The sequence below is a fragment of the Centruroides vittatus genome, unplaced genomic scaffold, assembly GCF_030686945.1.
Source record: "Centruroides vittatus isolate TY-2023 unplaced genomic scaffold, ASM3068694v2 contig_375, whole genome shotgun sequence".
NCBI lineage: Eukaryota > Metazoa > Arthropoda > Arachnida > Scorpiones > Buthidae > Centruroides > Centruroides vittatus.
The window spans coordinates 2,761-21,731 of NW_027122197.1; the positions used below are offsets into that span (position 1 = coordinate 2,761).

At 30.3% G+C, this 18,971-nt stretch overlaps 3 protein-coding genes across 3 annotated transcripts in view; 2 read left to right on the forward strand and 1 right to left on the reverse strand.

The window, feature by feature from the left end:
- Positions 1-1,552: 1,552 nt before the first annotated feature.
- LOC136975575 (SAC3 domain-containing protein 1) lies at positions 1,553-13,447 on the reverse strand. Its single transcript, XM_067270663.1, has 8 exons — positions 13,382-13,447; positions 9,470-9,532; positions 9,275-9,403; positions 8,416-8,577; positions 4,562-4,771; positions 4,336-4,476; positions 4,052-4,241; positions 1,553-1,999 (listed from the first exon to the last, which is right to left on the reverse strand). The coding sequence occupies exons 1-8, from the start codon at positions 13,438-13,440 to the stop codon at positions 1,919-1,921; spliced, it is 1,035 nt and encodes a 344-aa protein (XP_067126764.1). The 5' UTR covers positions 13,441-13,447; the 3' UTR covers positions 1,553-1,918.
- Positions 13,448-13,606: 159 nt separating this feature from the next.
- The window catches only part of LOC136975553 (methionine synthase reductase-like), a 44,081-nt gene continuing 38,716 nt past the window's right edge, over positions 13,607-18,971 (forward strand). The window contains exon 1 of the mRNA XM_067270625.1: positions 13,607-13,687. The gene's annotated coding sequence lies outside the window, so the exon portion shown is untranslated. The remainder of the gene's footprint in view (positions 13,688-18,971) is intronic.
- On the forward strand, positions 13,632-15,495 carry Urod (uroporphyrinogen decarboxylase). The gene has a single exon (XM_067270626.1). The coding sequence runs from the start codon at positions 13,749-13,751 to the stop codon at positions 14,844-14,846; it is 1,098 nt and encodes a 365-aa protein (XP_067126727.1). The 5' UTR covers positions 13,632-13,748; the 3' UTR covers positions 14,847-15,495.

Genomic DNA, 18,971 nt, shown 5'->3' on the forward strand with positions numbered 1-18,971 from the left:
GCTAGTATCAGAGAGGCATTAGTAGAAACAGTTCTGCAGCACTTTGAAATTCTGATGGCAAACTGTCTTTGAAAAGTAGAGTAATTTACTTGCTACTGAATTTTTACTAGTTACATGACCCCAGCTAGAAGTTGCATAAAGTAGCATTGGTTGTATTGCCCAATTATGTAGAGTTTTAAAAGATTTAGTCCCCAGGTGCACCTAGCACATTTTATCAGCAAGCAGTTTATTTTCTTGGCCTTAGCCAAGATATGGCAACGGAATGTGGTTTCTCTCTATTCTCTCGTTTGATTTTGTATGACATTTCTGTTTACACATGCACTAGCTAGTCGATCAGTCAAAGTTTTTTGTGTCCTTTTGTGAAAATTAAAATTAATATAAAAATGAATATTATGACATTGATTAATGATGAGGATAATAAAAAGATTGTTAATAATTAAAAAATAAAGTTCTTAAAATAAATTGTTCATTCGAATTCATTAAATTTTTATATTTTTAAAATTTGTTCACATAGTCTTTTATAAATAATAGTACATATTAATTGACTAATTATATATGTTGGACCTAAGGTTTTTAGGGTTTCATAAAAGAATTTTTTTTGTTAAAAATTTTTCTATAAAGTCATGCCTAAATATTATGTAAGATAGGGAAGGGGAGGGGATCAAAGAAAATTTACGGTTTTTTACACAGGGATGGGTGGGGGCTAAGAATGGCTGAAATTGCTCTTACGTAATTTATGAACGGCCCCTGTCAAGATTTATTATATTTATTATGAAATTCAGTATATTAGTAAGTGTATTAATAATCAGAATTTTCCAAGTGCATCAATGGTTAAACCTAACCATTTTCCATTTGCAAAAACACACACATGTACAGTACGTATCATTCTAACATAAAAACAAGACTATTATATATAACAATACACCAAGCTGTAAATGGTTTTTTTAATATTTTTAATAAAATAATTAGGCATGTATATTACTGAATGATGGGTAGTTCTAGTAAGTAATATACAAGATACAAGAGTCCAAATAAATTATCATTAAATGCAATTATTGAATTGTATCTATTGATTTGCAACTCAGTGATGATAGATTAATTTATCATGTCACTTTTTTCCACTTACTTGAATTTATTTTTTTGTTTTTAATATGAAATAATAAAAACAAAAATATTTAATTTTTATATTAATTACATATACAATCAACCCAATAAACATTACTAATTAAACAATACAGCCAGATTCATAACAAGCTACAATAAGGCTAATTAATTAATGAGATATTATGCAATCTGAATTAGTGAATTAAGTCATCATTTCATGTCATATTCAATTAGCCACATCAGTGGCGTAGCGTGGGTGTCAGCCGCCTGGGGCGGAAGAAAATTTCGCCGCCCCTTATTTAGGTATCTCAATTTAAAAGACTAAAATATACAGTAATTCTAAAGAACTTTTCAGCAAGAACAATCATCATTATTGTGTATTGTACAGGCTTCAAATTTTTACAAGATATTATTATTATTTATTGTGAAATTTTGCCATCCCTGCCGCCCCTACTATGCTACGCCACTGAGCCACATACTTCTAGTCCACATTGCTTAATATCTTAATTAATTAGCATTATTGTAGCACAATGTTAGTCTGGCTGTACTATTTGATTATTTAAATTTTTGTTGTACAGATTTATTATTATTTACAGCTTCTTTTCTTTTCCTTAAATAAATATTAAACAGGAAAAATAATTATTAAAGATCAATAACTTATTATAGTTGCTAACATTAAAATTAACTCTATATAAAATACTTACAGAGCATTTTTTTAAATAGACATCAAAGATTCAAAATCTTAGGAAAAATGGATAAAAATAATATACAAAGAAAAGCAATATACATTTTAGACTGTTATGTATAATAATAATCAAGAAACTCCATTTAACACTGAAACCAAATCAATTGTCTTTGCTTTTTCTTGAAGTACATATTCCTTAACAGGTTGAAGCTGGAAATAAAAAAAAAATTATGATTTATTATTTCATATTAATTACTACAGAAGAAAGGAAAATAGTTTAAACTAAGTATATGAAAAGATTCATTATATATATATGATGCACATAATTGTCTTTGAGATAACTGACAGAATTAAATTATTTTTTATATTTATGATTTCACCACAAAAATAAAATTTGCATGATTTTATATCTCCAAATAAGCCATTTAAAATATTTACTCCAAAGAACAAAAATCTAAAATGCTTTCTTTGGAGAACTTACAAAAAACAATGCACACTGTAAAGTCCTCAAGCTATAAAAAACTCACTGTCAAGAGTAAAAATATTTGATTTCTTATCAACATTATAATATATGATTATACAAAACTGTTCAAAAAATTCTGAAAATAGGCTTGTGAAATAAAAAATAGTAAAGATATAATTTTATGATACATATTTAGTAATCATGCAAGAATCAGTGCTAAATTTCAGGGAGGATTGTAGAAATCCCACTCATTTCTGAAAAATTCTTTCTTGGAGAAACTGAAAGGGAAAGACCCTCTTACCAATTTGCAACATTATGTTGTTAATTACAGTAACTTGCAAATTAGTTATTCCTAATGGTCTTTATAGACCATTAGGAATAACCAATTCCTAATAATATACTATTGGTAAAATTTGTTTCAAACAATTTATACTAACAAGATCATAACAATGGGCTGTCAAATCCAGCTTAAAGATGGAAAGAGAGGGAAACTTTTATTGAAGTTAAAAGTAAATAATTCAACTGCAAGTTACAGATGTAACTTGCAGTTGGGTAAACATGGGTAAACATTAAAATGGCTCAGCTTGTATTTCAGGTGTAACTCGCCCACTCGCCCCTTACTGGTCTCAAAAGTTTTTACTATCTAAAATTACATTTTTGATTTGGGGTCATTCATTAATTGTGTGTACAGTTTTTGAGCCAATTTTGAACCCCCTCTCTCCCCTTTTGGTAGTGATGTACTCTTAGCAAATTGCCTCCCTTTAAATACACATACAATTCTTCATGGAACCCTTGATATTGAAGAAATAACTTTAAAAAGTTTTGCAAGTATTTTCTAGCCAGATGCAGCTTGTGGCATCTAATATGGTGATGCTGTTGCAAAAGGACATGCAGCAAGCATTCCTAATAGAATTGTTTTGCTTTTGTATAATGTTTTGATCAGTACTGGTGTTGATTAATTTTAAGTTAAAATTAAACTTGAAATTAATTAACAGCAATGCTGATCAAAACATTATACAAAAGCAAAACAATTCTATTAGGGTTGCATGTTGTGTGTCCTCCTGTGAAAATACTCCCACATTAGATACCATGAGCCACCACTGTTTCTAACTGATAGTTTATTCACACATGACTAATACATACACTTATGAAAATAAATTCCTATATGCATAATTGTACATATTAGCCCAAGATTATTTTAGTTATTTTCAATCATGAAATTTAAGACAATACAAATAATGTTTGAGTCCATTTTTAGAAGTTTTACTTCAAGTCACCTGCTGTTTGTGGTTCTTGGATTGGAATAAAAGGATGTAAATAGGAAAAAGGACTCAAACATTGTTTGTATTGTCTTAAATTTCATTATGGAAAAAAATTCATATGTCACTAATACCACTAAAAGAGTCCATGTTGATAATGTCTCAACCTCTCCCCAACTGAATACAATGATGTACACAATGGAAGGAGGATACTTTGTATAATTTCATGCAAAAATTATAAAAAACACTTATTAATATATTGAAAATGTATTTTCTAAATGTTGATTATTAAGTAAATTCCCACTGCTTTGTAATTGATTCTTTGACAAAGGGTGAGCAGAATAGGATTTTTTCCCTATACACAGTTAAAATATCAAAATGTGAATAAATAACTTTTTATAAATGTTTAAAATAGTAAATATAATTTATTTATTATTACAATTGCTTCTTTAGAAATCAATTATCCTACAAGTAAGCAGAATAACTTCTATTATTTTCCATATAGTTAATAATAATTAAAAATAAATATAACTAACTTACAGTCTTAACTTGAGAATCATAACAACTTTTCAAGAAACATACAAATTCTCCATTATTAGACATCCCATAATGATTACATGCTGTTTTAACTGCATCTTCATCATTATACATTAACCATTCTTTTAATACTCTGATAGGAAACTGGCAATTTTTTGAACTATACGCAACATTTATTACTTCCAATGAATGTCTAAATTTAAGAGAAAAAATCATTAATAATCATAAGATCTGTAAGCAAATTAATAATTATCAAATGACAATCATTTAACAATTATTATAGTTACCTCCTAATCTTTTCTAAGTGTTGATATACCGAACAGAATATCAGGAAAGGAAGTTTCCTGAATGAACGTAACATTCTGATAAAATTCCAATGTTTATAAGCTAAACTAATTTCAACAGCTAACTTCACTTTTGGATCTGATCTAATAATAATAATTGTTCTTGTTTTTCACTCATATATATAAAAATAAATTTAAATATGAAGGCAAAAATGAGTAAAAATTTTACCTCACGTCAGATGGAAGATGCAAACTATGATTTAGAGCTTCTGTTGATCCAAGATTATGAAGAATATAAATTGTTTCCATTTCGGCACGATTTTTTAATATTTCTTTTTCATTAACTTCATTATAAATTACTAAAAGTCTCTTCAAACACTCTTGTAAATGGATGTTATTGAGATGCGGATCAAATGTAGATTGTGATTTATGTAGTAATCTACATTATTATTAATAGATTAATGATGATAAACTAAAAATTTCATTATATTGATTTAACCACATTTGGTACAAATATTCTTTTAAATATGAACTTGTAATCTGCAGGAAAAGTATTTAAGTTCAATTTTTTTTGTCACCAAAGAATATGGATGAGGTTATGGTCTATAAAAATGGAATGATTAGAAAAAGCATTAAGTGTTAAATGTGATTAAATAGTTTTTATTTTGGTACAGATTATAGATATGGTTCAATGTGTCTTCCACTTATACATTTTTTTTTAGAAATTCTATAAAAATATTTATTGAATGACATTCTCCATAACAAAATGCAACTGGTTTGCATTAATTTGTCTTATGTGATGTGTTATTCTGGATTACTGTTCAGAAAGAAATGAGCCTTATTGCTTTACAAGATCTTCCAAGACCATCATTCATCTCCATTCAAGCAAGAAATACCAGAGAAAAATGTCAGCTGAGTTTCTGTATCACAAGGAAGCAATGGCTATGTTCAGCAGATTCAACAATTTTATTTTGAATGGAGGTACGGTAGCAGTAACTTCTATGTAACAGCAATAAATCTGCTGAATGACAAATTATCAGCTGCTGAAAGTAGTTAGTGGTGCTAGTTTAGCTTCTGCATATTTCCACAACTTAAAAACATTTGAGTAAATAAAATTTATCCTTAAATTTATATTTTGCATATATCTGTTTTCAGTTGTTGATAGGTATGTGAGAGGATTAACATTAATTATAAAGCATACTTTCATATTAATAAATAATTTATACTTCATGTTTTGTATGAGCACAGCCATCTTCAATCGGTTATCACAACACGAAAGTTGCATAAATGAAGTTGACTATTCAATGTGATGTCACTGTACTCAATATATTCCAAAATAGTGCTCCTGTAGAGAATATTTAGGAGAAAAATACTCAGCTTGAGTCTGTATATAATGCATCCAATCACTGAATGTGATTTATTCTATAGGGAAAAAATGCCAAAGTTTGTACAAAATCTTCCATACAGTTGTGTAGGGTATAACCAGTTGATTTGACATTGCTCAGGTATCATTGGATCTGGCATGTTAACCACATCTTGCTCCATGATGGCTGTAGCAACTTCTTCAGCTTGCAACTGGTTTGCTTAATTGTCCTAATCTCACTACTAAAGATCCAGTTTCTTAAATCAATAATTTCTCTAAGATTTAGATTTGTTTTTGGACTTCTTATGTGCTTTGGATTCTTCCAGCAAAGCACAGCAGTTTCATTACTTTATTGATGATAAGCTTACCACCAAGCAAGGTATACTCAGGTAAGAGCCATGCCATTTAAATGTTGAAGAATGGCATGAATCACTCTACTTTATTTTCATTAAATCATCAGCAGAAATATTACAGTATATAACATTTATGATTTTATGGTGATTTCACCTCCAATTCATTTTATTCCTGACGACAAAAATTGAACTTAAAACTTTTCCACAAATTATGAATGTTTGTTTGAGAGTGTATTCATATTAAGTTTGGGTTCACTTTGATAATTCATACAGGACTATGAACACATCTTTAATTCTCTCTTTACACAAAAAAATGTTTAAAATCAATAACTAAATAATTTATTTGATTAATTCATTATCACTACTAGGTGCATATACAGACACTTGGCAATTTTATCATCAGCTTTTATTCGGGAAATTTCTTATTTGCTGAGATGCGTTTCAGGCCTTAGCCCCTCTTCGGTCGGCATTACATTTCGGGATATCCTGTAATATGACAATCGAAAATACATCATATTTTTAATTCGATTTAAACGTTTTTGTAAATAAACTGTATTGTATCCATATGCTAGACATCTTGAAGGTACAAATCTCCTTCTCAACACTGGAAATTAGTAACAACTACTCTTCTAACCTGTTACCGGTGTGTATTCCCTCTTCTTCACACTCATAATTAACCCAAAAATAGGTCTTTACAAACGTTTTCGAACCCCAAATGTCGGTTCTTCCTCAGGCAATACAAATTTCATCGGAATTGCCGTTCGAATCACTTCAAATTTGCCATAAATATGTTCGAATGCACGTTTCCCATTTACGTCTTAATGAGGCATGCGCATTTGGTAACCAACACGGTTATCATAAATTACAGTTCATAAGCACTTGCCATGCTAGTGATAGCGTAATCTCATCTTTTTAATTGATGCATTGATTATCCTTAAGGTCAGCTAGGTATATGCTGGCTGCCTCCAGCCATTTGATATGGTATGGGTGCCGTGTGATGCGGATAATTCTGGATATTTTAAATTCGGGGTGTACTGTACATCAGGATCGGATGCGTATGTTGCCAGCATCGTCATGTTCCTTTGCCTCTGAATATCTGCAGCGTGCTTTTTAAGTCTAATCTCTAAGGATCGTTTGGTGGAGCCTACATACACAAGGTTTTTGTCACATCTGCTATCTATAACTGGAATGGCATAGACCCCGGACAGCTTATCTCTATCTGGTTCCTCCTTTCCGTTGATTAAGATGTTAAATAATGTTGTGCATCTTCTGTAGGCGATGCGTACGTTTTTCGTTTTTGCTATCTTGCCATATAGCTTTGCGAGATAAGGATTATAGATGACTGGAATGATCTTCTCCATATCTAGTCTTTCTTCCCTTTGTGGTAGGTCTTGAGCTGTGTTGTGGTATCTAAGTATTAATTTGCAAATAAGCTTTCTGTACCCGATATTCAGAGGCAAAGGAACACGACAGCACTGGCAACATACGCATCCGATCCTGATGTACACCCGAAATTTAAAATATCCAGAATTATCCGCACCACACGGCACCCATACCATATCAAATGGGTGGAGGCAGCCAGAATATACCTAGCCAACCTTAAGGATAATCAATGCATCAATTATAAAGATGAGATTACGCTATCACTAGCATGGCAAGTGCTTATGAACTGTAATTTATGATAGCCGTGTTGGTTACCAAATGCGCATGCCTCATTAAGACGTTAACGGGAAACGTGCATTCGAACATATTTATGGCAAATTTGAAGTGATTCGAACGGCAATTCAAACGAAATTCGTATTACCTGAGGAAGAACCGACGTTTAGGGTTCGAAAACGTTTGTAAAGACCTATTTTTGGGTTAATTACGAGTGTGAAGAAGAGGGAATACACACCGGTAACAGGTTAGAAGAGTAGTTGTTATCTTGAAGGTACTTCTCATCTCAAATTACCATTCAATTTTTGGTTATCTTCTAGGTTGTGGTCACTGGTATATATTTCATAACGATGTCTGTATATGCACCTAGTAGTGATAATGCATTAATCAAAGAAAAGAAGACATTGTTTCAAAATATACAAACATAAATAATTTATTAATAAAACTGCTCATATATTAAAATATTATATACACTCCAAATTAAAAATTTTCTGTAGTTTAATTAAAAACATACTTTTAAGTTTATAATGATATAATTTTAGACAAAAAACAAATTAACTCATTAAAAAAATATAATTATGATTGAATAATAAGCAAAATTACATTTTATGGTCTTATCTATATGTAAATAATCTAAAGATTATTTATTTATTTAATGAAATTAAATTTTTATTGTTTCTGAAAGAAGATATAATGTAAATTAATACTTACTTAAAACTAGAATAAACATAAAATCTAATAATCTTCTCTAAAATAGGAATGCATTCTTCAGGTTTCATTTGTTGAATTACCATATCCTGGCGAACGGCCCTTAACCTGTCAGTTATAAATTCATAAACCACAAACCACGAAACATCGTTTCTAGTTGCAATTCTGAAAAAAAAAAAAATAATAATAATTTTATAATAAAACTTGTGTAGAAAATATCTGAATAGAATAATATTAAGATCAATTAAATGTATCAAGAGTTTTCATCATTGGAAGAGTAACTTTGGGAGCAGCATTCCACAACCATTTTTCTTCATTGATTACATAGAATGCAATATATCAAGGCATACACTGATACAAATCAAACAGAAGTAAAATACTGTCTAATGGTGTTAAAAAATAAAAATTGAATTCAAAATACAAATATATTTTACAAGTACTTTTGATGTTAAACCATAATCATAATCTTCAGGTAAAACAAAAAAAAATATACAGAATAGAATAAATACAATTGTAAATATTATGTAAAAAAATTTAAAATTCTAGAACTCATTTCAATCACATTATAGTAATACTCCCAATGTATTATATTATACTAGTAGCCTGAGACGTCCCCTAGTGGGTGTTCTAGCAGCATTACAAATTTCTATGAGGGACGTTTGATGCACTTAATATATATAAATGTATACAATTCATTATCTTAAAAACTAAACTTTATATTGTTAATTTAAACGTTTGAAATATGACACACAATAGGGGCGCCTCTAGTGCCTGTTTTTGGCATAATGGTACACGGACAGACACACGTTCAATGGGTTATATATATATATATATATATATAGATAGATATATTTATCCATACTTTTCTAATAAATAATCAACAGTCACCAAAAGTACAGGAAATGGTCTTAAATCTTCTGGTTTCGGTGTCTTCTGACCCGCTGCCGATCTTTTGAATTCTTTAACTGTTTTTTTACTGTCTGCTTTAGGCCTGAAAGTTATTCACTATTAGTTATAATATTTTAATTTTAAACATTGTTATGTAATTAATAATTACCTTTGTAAATGTTCTGTTCCTTCGCATACTTCAAACTGATGAAGTAAACCCTGTTTTTCTCTCCTATAATTTAATTTTGATTATTCATTATAAATAAAATATAATTAATAAATATTGAAAATTTTAAATACAGATATTAATCTTTGTAACAAAGGAGAACTTTTCATACTATTGTCAGGCCTCTCATGTATTACATGCAAAACTTTTCAATGTGTTTGTACATCCTTTGGGATAATTAATCAACTAGTTACATTTTTGTGCTGTTACGTTTTGACTCATTGTCTGTCTTGTTGCGTCTAAGAACAATGGATTAACACTTGCAAGTGACTGTGTTATATGGATCACTTGTTCCCTATTGGCCTGTTATCAAAATTAATGACTTTTTAATTGCTTTCAATTTTGTTCTAGCCCCATTCTGACAATATGATGAATGGTCATTCCCAAGGCTTTAATAGCTATGTTTCCCATCTATGACTCCAGGAAAACCAAACATTTTTGCATAATACTGGCTTGTTGAAACTTCTGTTTTGGGTTTGACCAAGAAAGTATACTATCTCTTTTGTTTAACTCCAAAGTACTGAAGAAAATTTTGCAATATTTTCCATGCTATTCTTCTGCACACATTGAATAGACCTGCAGCTAACCTGCAACTGAAAATGCATGTCAAGTTGCTACATAGCATTGTATATGAATTATATAATTGCAGATATCATTGTACAATCTGTTAATTTATTAGAGCCATTTTTTGTGCTTTGAATTTAAAGAAAACTATAAAGAATTTTTAAAAATGTAACTTATTTACACTATTGATATAAAATAGAATTATAAAAATGTTTAACAATATTTAACAGGACATAATTTCAACAGGATAATCCTCCAATTCATGTGTAAAAATCTTTCACGTGGTTTGTGGTTGAAAAAAATCAATTAGCCTCTAGAAATCCAGACATAAACCCCATCAAAAATCAATAGGGTTCATGTCCATTTATATTAAAAATAAGCATTAATAGTATCTAAAAGTGATAATAATCAATGCTTGAAAATCAATTGATATTGAACAATTGCAAATACTTATTAATTCTATGCAAACAGAGTATTTAATCATATAGAAGCTAATGGTGATCCAATTATGTATTAACGTACAGTGGGTAATCAGTTAACAAACAATCTGTTTCAAGACTTTGTTATCTGAATTGTTCGTTAATCGATTATTGATTTACCATAGATTTTTATGGGAATTTGATTAATTCGTTCTGGTCACCCCAAAAAATAAAAAATATATACTTTCTTACTACGTTTATTTATACGTAATAATAAAAATACATATATACACAGTCTTGCATTTTTATTAGTCATGTTTTTTCCATTTGTGGGGGTTAAAGAATCTGTCTAATGTCGATTGCTTTTTCTCTCTTCAGGATTTTTCAGACGTAATTAATAGCATTGTAATTGTAGAGATCCCCAATTAACCTCAACCTGGCTTGGATGCCATTCTAAGACCATCGTTCTGACATCCTTCCACTTTGTTTTTGGATTAATGCATATATATCTGCTATTAAACAAGATGTTTAATAGCAGATATATATGCATTAATCCTCTTTTTCAGAAGAAAACATATCTCGCCAAGTTTCCTGGTGTTCTTCATTCAAGAGTTCTTGGCGTTCTTCTATCGTCAGATCTGTTTCAGGTTCAATTATGAGCTCTTCAATGTTCTTTATTTCTCAGATGTGATTTTTGTTACTCCTTTAGCTGTTTGAATCTTCTTGATTATACTGTATCTTTCTTAGATAACATTGAACTGTGGCCTACTGTAGACCTGTTCAAGCCATACTGCCCAGCAACATTAGACATCTTCTGCTCTCTCTCTACCTTTGCTATTATACTATCACCATTCAAAAATAAAAACCAACGCAAACCTTAATGAATGCCCACCCGACAGTCTCGTGAATACTATAAAAGAATTGTCAGAAAAATAAAAGGCTGGAATTACAAGAGAGAATTTCAAAGTTAGGAGGAATACTATTCAATCAGTATATACCGGGTTGAGCGTCGATGTCAATGTCTTCCGCACTCTGAAAAGTTTCAAATTGTTGCCCGAAAACAAGGGAAGACCAATTTGTATTCATTATTTTACATTGATTGTTTTTGTGTTTGTTCTGTGAGGTGTTTTGTAATTCGAACATAAAAATCTTTTGCAAAAGTGTTCGTTATCTGATTTGTTTGTTAACCGATCCACTGTACCTTTAAAATATAAAAGTATAAAAGTGTGATTATATTTAATTGACACAAAGATTTAAGAATTTACAAAATTTGTTAAATACTTAAAAGTTTTCATAGTTCTGTTTCATAGTGTAAATAAGTTATGCTTAAAGTTTCATTTAAAAATTCTTTATAGTTTTCTTTAAGTTCAAAAAAATAGGCAATTTGTTAATTTTAACCATACTATGTTATTAACATTAATTCAATTAATGACACAGATCTGTACTTTACCTAAATGGAGATTGATTTGATAACAAGTAGAGACTACACAATATATTCTCAACTGTCAATAGACATTGGCCTCTTGAATTACATTCTTATTCATTAGACATTATTTGATCGCACAGGGAGGGTCTACAATTTGGGGGGGTTCCCCCCTTCCCGCCAATCCCTTACTCTTACCACATAACCTTTCACTTTTTCCACTGTGTTGCTGCGCTCGCCACTAGATGGGTCCGTCTCAGCTTCAACTGCAGACATCACATATTCTAAAAATAATTTGTCGTCTTCAGACACTGAATCTAATAACTTCAGTTGGAAAATTATAGCTGTAGCTGCTGCTACTAACCCAGACAACACTACTTTGTTTTCATCTGTTGTATACTTTGATGAGCTTGCTTATATCACATCAGACCGCGCTAGGTGTCTGCTGAGCTAGGAAGCTAGCAAAAACTAAACATGCCCATACTTATATACACACTCTTAGGGCTACTTTAAGATATTTCGATGCTGTTGGTCCAATATATTTAGAGACAAATATAAAACAAAAATTAGTAACAAGCAGTAAGACGAGGCCTTGTAAAGCGTACATGGGACCCTAAATACATTTTACAAACTATAATTGCCCATCTCCACGGAGCTGAACTAGGGTGAGATCATGGTACCCTTATGGGTTAATGTTACCCTTGGTGCCAAGATGGTGGCCCGTCTCTGATTCCAGCAAGGAAACAGTGGGATGCACGTTCTAACCTAACCTAACCTATGTAGGGCAGAGGGCGCCACCGCTTGACCTTTCCCCTCTGTCCTCACTTGGTCCTCGGACACTGACTTGGAGAGACGCTTTCGTACGCTGACCTTCGCTTTTGTTACGCCAATCTTCCGAAGTCAGCCTCGACGATGAACGCATATTTGTACAGTTATTTAACTTAGACCTTTGTAAATAGTTCGTGGTCGTGGAGAAATAAAGTATAGTGTTTCCAAGGAACCAGTCTACTCATTAATCTTGTCCGACGAACAAAGGCCGTGGAACACGTGGGTGAGATCGGAACTGCTATCACTCGAGGTAGGATCTAACTTGGACCTATTCTCTCGGAACGCCTCGACGGATTTTAGCTACATCACTAAACCTATTCTAATAAATTACCATAATTATTAGCAACCAAATTATTAGAATAGGTTAGGTTAGGTTAGGTTAGGTTAGGTTAGAGACGTGCGTCTCACTGTTTCCTTGCTGGAATCAGAGACGAGCCGCCATCTTGGCACCAAGGGTAACATTAACCAGAGTGGGTATGCTAAATTAATATACTGAATTTTATATGCTGTATAAATGATTAAAATAAAATTCTCAGTATCGATTTATTAAAGCTCAACTTGGCATTACTTTTCACTTAATAATTAACATCAAATAGAGGCGTTTTATATTAATACAATTACCAATGTCTTTCTTTCGCAGGACACATGTCCATACAACTACCTTTCGTGTGTGCCGCCATCTTGCTATCGAGAGAGTTGTTGCCAACTAATTTCACGACATTTTTATTATTAATTTCTTAACCATCGATTTATAATTGATTTTATCTTACAATTAATAATTAAAAAATATTAATAATTACAAAATTTATATCTTTATCTCAAATATTTACAAAAAATATTTTTTTTTGTAAATATTACAGTGACGTAACACGTGATGTCACACCAAACGAGAATGGACGACCTGTAATAGATTTCGGTGATAAAAAGGTAGATTAGCTTATTACATATAAATTAAATGTTTCTCATTTAGCTTTATTTTATCGTCAAGATGCCTCAGAGTTTATTTCCAGCTTTGAAAAACGACGTTATATTAAGAGCTGCGAGAGGAGAGAAGACGGAGTATGTTCCTGTATGGGTGATGAGACAAGCAGGTAGATACCTACCTGAATTCCGTGAATTAAGGAATTATTTCGATTTCTTCCATATTTGTCGTACTCCCGAACTTGCCAGCGACGTTACTCTTCAACCAATAGAGAGATTCGATTTAGATGCAGCCATTATTTTCTCGGATATCCTAGTGGTTCCGCAAGCAATGGGAATGACCGTCGAGATGCTGCCCGGTGTGGGTCCGTCGTTTCCCAAACCTCTTGCTAGTCCCGCAGACCTGAACGCTCTGAAGAAGTCCGTAGACGTCGACAAGGAACTCGGTTACGTGTTCGACGCCATCACGTTGACGAGACATAAACTCGGCGGCCGAGTTCCTTTGATTGGATTTAGTGGCGCACCCTGGACGCTCATGGGCTACATGATAGAGGGCGGTGGCTCTAAAACCATGTCGAAATCCAAGAAGTGGCTCTACCAGTGGCCCGAAGCCAGTCACGAATTGTTGGGTATTTTGACGGATGTGATAATTAATTATCTGGTTGGTCAGGTAAAGGCCGGGGCTCAGATGCTACAGATATTTGAGAGTAATGGAGGTTATTTGGGACCGGAACAGTTTGGTATATTTGCATTGCCTTATATAAAAAGAATTCAGAGTGGCGTGAGAGAAAAGTTAAGAGACGAAGGTCACGAACAAGTACCACTTATTATTTACGCAAAAGATTGTCATTACGCATTGAAAGATTTGGGAATGGCGGGATTCGACGTTGTCGGTTTGGATTGGACTATATCTCCGAAGAGAGGGAGAGAAGAAGTGGGTCCGAACGTCTCTTTACAAGGAAATTTAGATCCGTGTGCACTGTATTCATCTCAAGAAGATATCGAAACATTTGTTAAAAATATGTTGGATGAATTTGGTACTCAACAATATATTGCTAATTTAGGTCATGGTATTTATCCGGATGTAAGTGTAGATAGCATGAAAACTTTTGTAGATGCTGTTCATAATTATTCAAAAGAAAAAAATAGTTCTTTAGATAACTAATTTTTCAGAGTTCATAGGCCATATTATAAAGTAAACTTTATCATGTAGGAAGTAATTTGTTTTTCGAAATATTTGAATATAATTATTGCATAATCGAGAATACACGTGTTTTTGTAATGTTGTCATCTTATTATTTTCATGCTTATCAATTTGTTGTATTTGATATAAACTTATAAAATTTTTATATGGATCATTTTAACTACTGATTATAAATATTGTTAGTATATTTATTTTAATTAATAAAAATTGATTTGTTTATTTAATTATATTTAAAATTTTTGGATATTATTTAATATTTATCCATTGTTTGTTTGATTCTCCAAGTATTATTTTAAGTGCAAACAACTCATCTTCCATATATTTTTCTAAGAATCAAAAGTAAGATTATATTTGTAAAATGGATAAAGTAAATAGGTTTAGAAATAGAAAACCGAACAACTAATTCTTATTAAGAGTTATTTGCACCAAAAATATGAAAATATAATAAACAATACTATGATGAAATTATGTGGTAAATGATAGCCAAGTTATTGCTTGAAGAAACTGGTAAAGAAAATAAAAAAATGAAAAATTTAATTTTATGTAATAAATGTTAATGGAAAATGTATTTGTTATTTTATCTAAAAAATAAAAGCTTTTTTAAAAATAATTTTGTAACTTATGTTCAAACACTAATTACTAATTTTTTTTGGATGTTAATTATATAAACATTTTTTTTTACCAGTTTTAAATTTTAATGAATATAAATGTTTATCAACAGAGACTTTTATTTCTTTAGTATTAGTCTGATCTAAGCAAGTTCTTAATATATAAACTCTATTAGTAATCCCTAACTGGTTACATACAACTTTAACCATAAAACCCTTTAATCCCTTTTGGAAACATGTTTTTAATCATCTTAAATGGTCATTGTCAAGTTCTAATCCTAAGCTTGATGACTGTTTTAAATGCTTATTCTCCAAAACTACTGTTTGATTGCAAGTTTTGTGGTTTAAGTTTAAATGTAATGAATACTATCATTGAAAAATATTGTGTCATACTTAGAAATTATTAAAATGCCCTGCTCTGATAATTAGAGAATGGATTTTAAGGTGTAAAATTATAAATGGAAAAGGGGGAAAAACATCTGAAAAAGTATACAAAAAGGTGCAAAAAAAGGCATTGATGAAATGCATTTATTCAGATCTAAATTAATTACATGAACATAGATAACCAATGCTATAGAAAATATCATGAAGTAAACATGACTTACTGGTCTTAACCAACTTGTTATACTAGATTATGCACAACATTTCTGTGGTTTTGAAAGTTGCTGACACTTTTAACTCAGATCTGTGTGGAGAAACTGCTCAATATCAACTGAAACCAACGAAGCATCACTTCAAAAGGAGTTTACTTGAAGTTGCAATGGTTTCCACATCCAGATTGGTCCTCAAATTTAATGCAAATTTGGCTTTGGTAAATCTGTCAAGGTTGTCCCTCACAATCAACTTTCATTGTTCCTCACCATACTGTCTTCGAACTCTGAATCACATCAGGCAAATACTTGTAGCCATGTACAGTTCTGTGAAAAGTTTCAACTTTAGATCTTTATTTTTGAGTAATTGTTGAGTCTGCTTGATGGCTGCTGATCTGTTGAATCTAGGATGCACATGAAGCGTTTGATTTTGTCAAAGTTTGTGTTTTCTCTCATCTTTCGTTATATTATCTTGGGTACTATCGAGGCTACAATGATGGTAAATATACCATTTTATAGCTTTTGATCTGATCTACAAAATAAGGATATAGGATTTTATGTAGCTGCTCAAGAAGAATGAAAATAATTTGTTTTATTAATTTATTTTTTTGTCCAATATTTTAAAAACATAGAGAAAAGTGAAAATTACTATTGTGAAAATTACTATTATTCAAGGAAAAACTGTCAGTAAAAGTTTAGATTATTTTTGTTTTGAATGGTTTGTAAATAATACAAAAAAGTTTAAATGAAGCAAACTGTCAACTTTAGTTGGTAATATGAGGAAGAATATTATAAAGAAAAATCTTAATTTTCCTCAAATAATAATAATGTTATAGATATTAGATGATTATAATGGTATAATTTCCCATGTCTCTCTGTGTTTTCAGATTAGAAAGAAATTCATTGTCTTATAGTAAAGAAAGAAAAGTAATATCAGCTCTAGTAACACAATGTTTATGACAACATTTGCACTTTGATAAAATATTAAGAAAATGAGATAATATATTACATATTGCCTAGATGAATGTGCAGTTTTTCAAATGATATTAAACAGCTATAATAATAATCATAATAATCAGCTTACTTCATCAACAGCCTTGAACTGAGTTAGTGAAAATACATTACTATAAATTGTAAATAACAAAGATGCTTTATGAAATGTTATAGTATTGTCAGAACAAAAATCACAATATCAACAGCTAGCTAGCTTCCATACTGTATTAAGAAAATAATGATTTTCACACACAAATGTCAAACAGATATTGATAATGATTAATTTGGAATCTTGGTTGCGGCATTTGAAAATTCCCACGGTATAGGTCCGTATCATCTCCACATTTTACAGATCATTACATATATTTATTTTATTTTAAGAGAAACTATAGTAAATTTCTAAATTTTATAACTTAAGAGCAACAAATTTTGACATAAAAATACAGTATTAAAAGATAATTGACACTAAAACATTAAGATTTATTATTATTTAATGTATACGAGTGATATTTTATTTCTTGGAAATTATTTGCATACGGAATTGTCTATTATATAAAATAATTAATTCGTTTTATTTTATTTACGATTGTTTTATGATTAAGGAATAATTTTATCAATTTGGCAAAAATGCTTTTGAAGAATTTTACCAAGAAACATGTTTTATATGAATACAAATTGAAAAATATTAAGAATTTCAAAATGATATATATTAAAAGTCTATTATAATAACTAAAAAGTTTAAACTACAATAATCAGATTGAATATATCATGATATAGACTAAAATGGGTTAATGTTACTTATGGTAGTGAACACGGCGGCTCGTCTCTGAAACAGTGGGGACGCACGTTCTAACCTAACCTAACCTAACCTAACCCATTCTAATAATTTGGTTGGCAATAATTATGGAAATTTATTAGAATAGGTTAGGTTAGGTTAGAACGTGCATCTCCACTGCTTCAGAGACGAGCTGCTGCGTTCGCTACCATAGGTAACATTAACCTTAAAATATCTTTAAATAAAAATCCAAATAATGAAAAATCAAATTGTAAGGTTAAGAAATTGTCAATAAAAACAAATTGAATTTTTCAAATAATTACTATATAATATAATATATTTCTAATTAATTATGGCATTGCTTTTGGATTAACTTTTTACTAAAATATTGCTGAATAGTAATATAAAATTATTAAAATGATTTGAATTATTTTGTGATCTAGCAGAAAAAATGCATTAAAAAAATATATAATTTAAATATTCATTCATTTCCTATGTTATACAAAGGCTTGTATAATAAATTTATAATATTTATTTAATTTTAAGACATTTTAAAATAACTTGGATCTAGAATTTAACTTACATCTATCAGATTTGATAAGAATATTTTGAATTTTAAAAAAACTATAAATATTTTTTAAGCAAAGGGGTCTATTTACTTGTAAGTCTACTTTTTACTGTAGATAACAATCGCGATAAAATAAACAAATGATCTTACTTCAGATTCTGACGTTAAAAAAGTCGTTTATGCCGAACAAATGCGTCAATTAATGTTTTAAAATTAGAAATCACTTTATTATATTTATAAAGAAAAACAACAATTATATTTATTATAATTAAAATGGGTAAGAGGAGAAAATATTTTGATGATGTTGACATATCGCACCAACACTTTTCACATAGAAGATTGGAATATTTTTTCACTTCAAATTTAATTAAGTAATATGTTTTATAATCTTAAGTTTGATAATTATAATGAATGAGTAAATTTTATTATATTTATATATTTAATACGTGAGATACAAAACTTTCATTCAGTTACCAATATTGCTTATAAAAAATCATAACAATAATTAGACATTTTTATTAATTAATATATAATTTAAATGTTCATTATTGA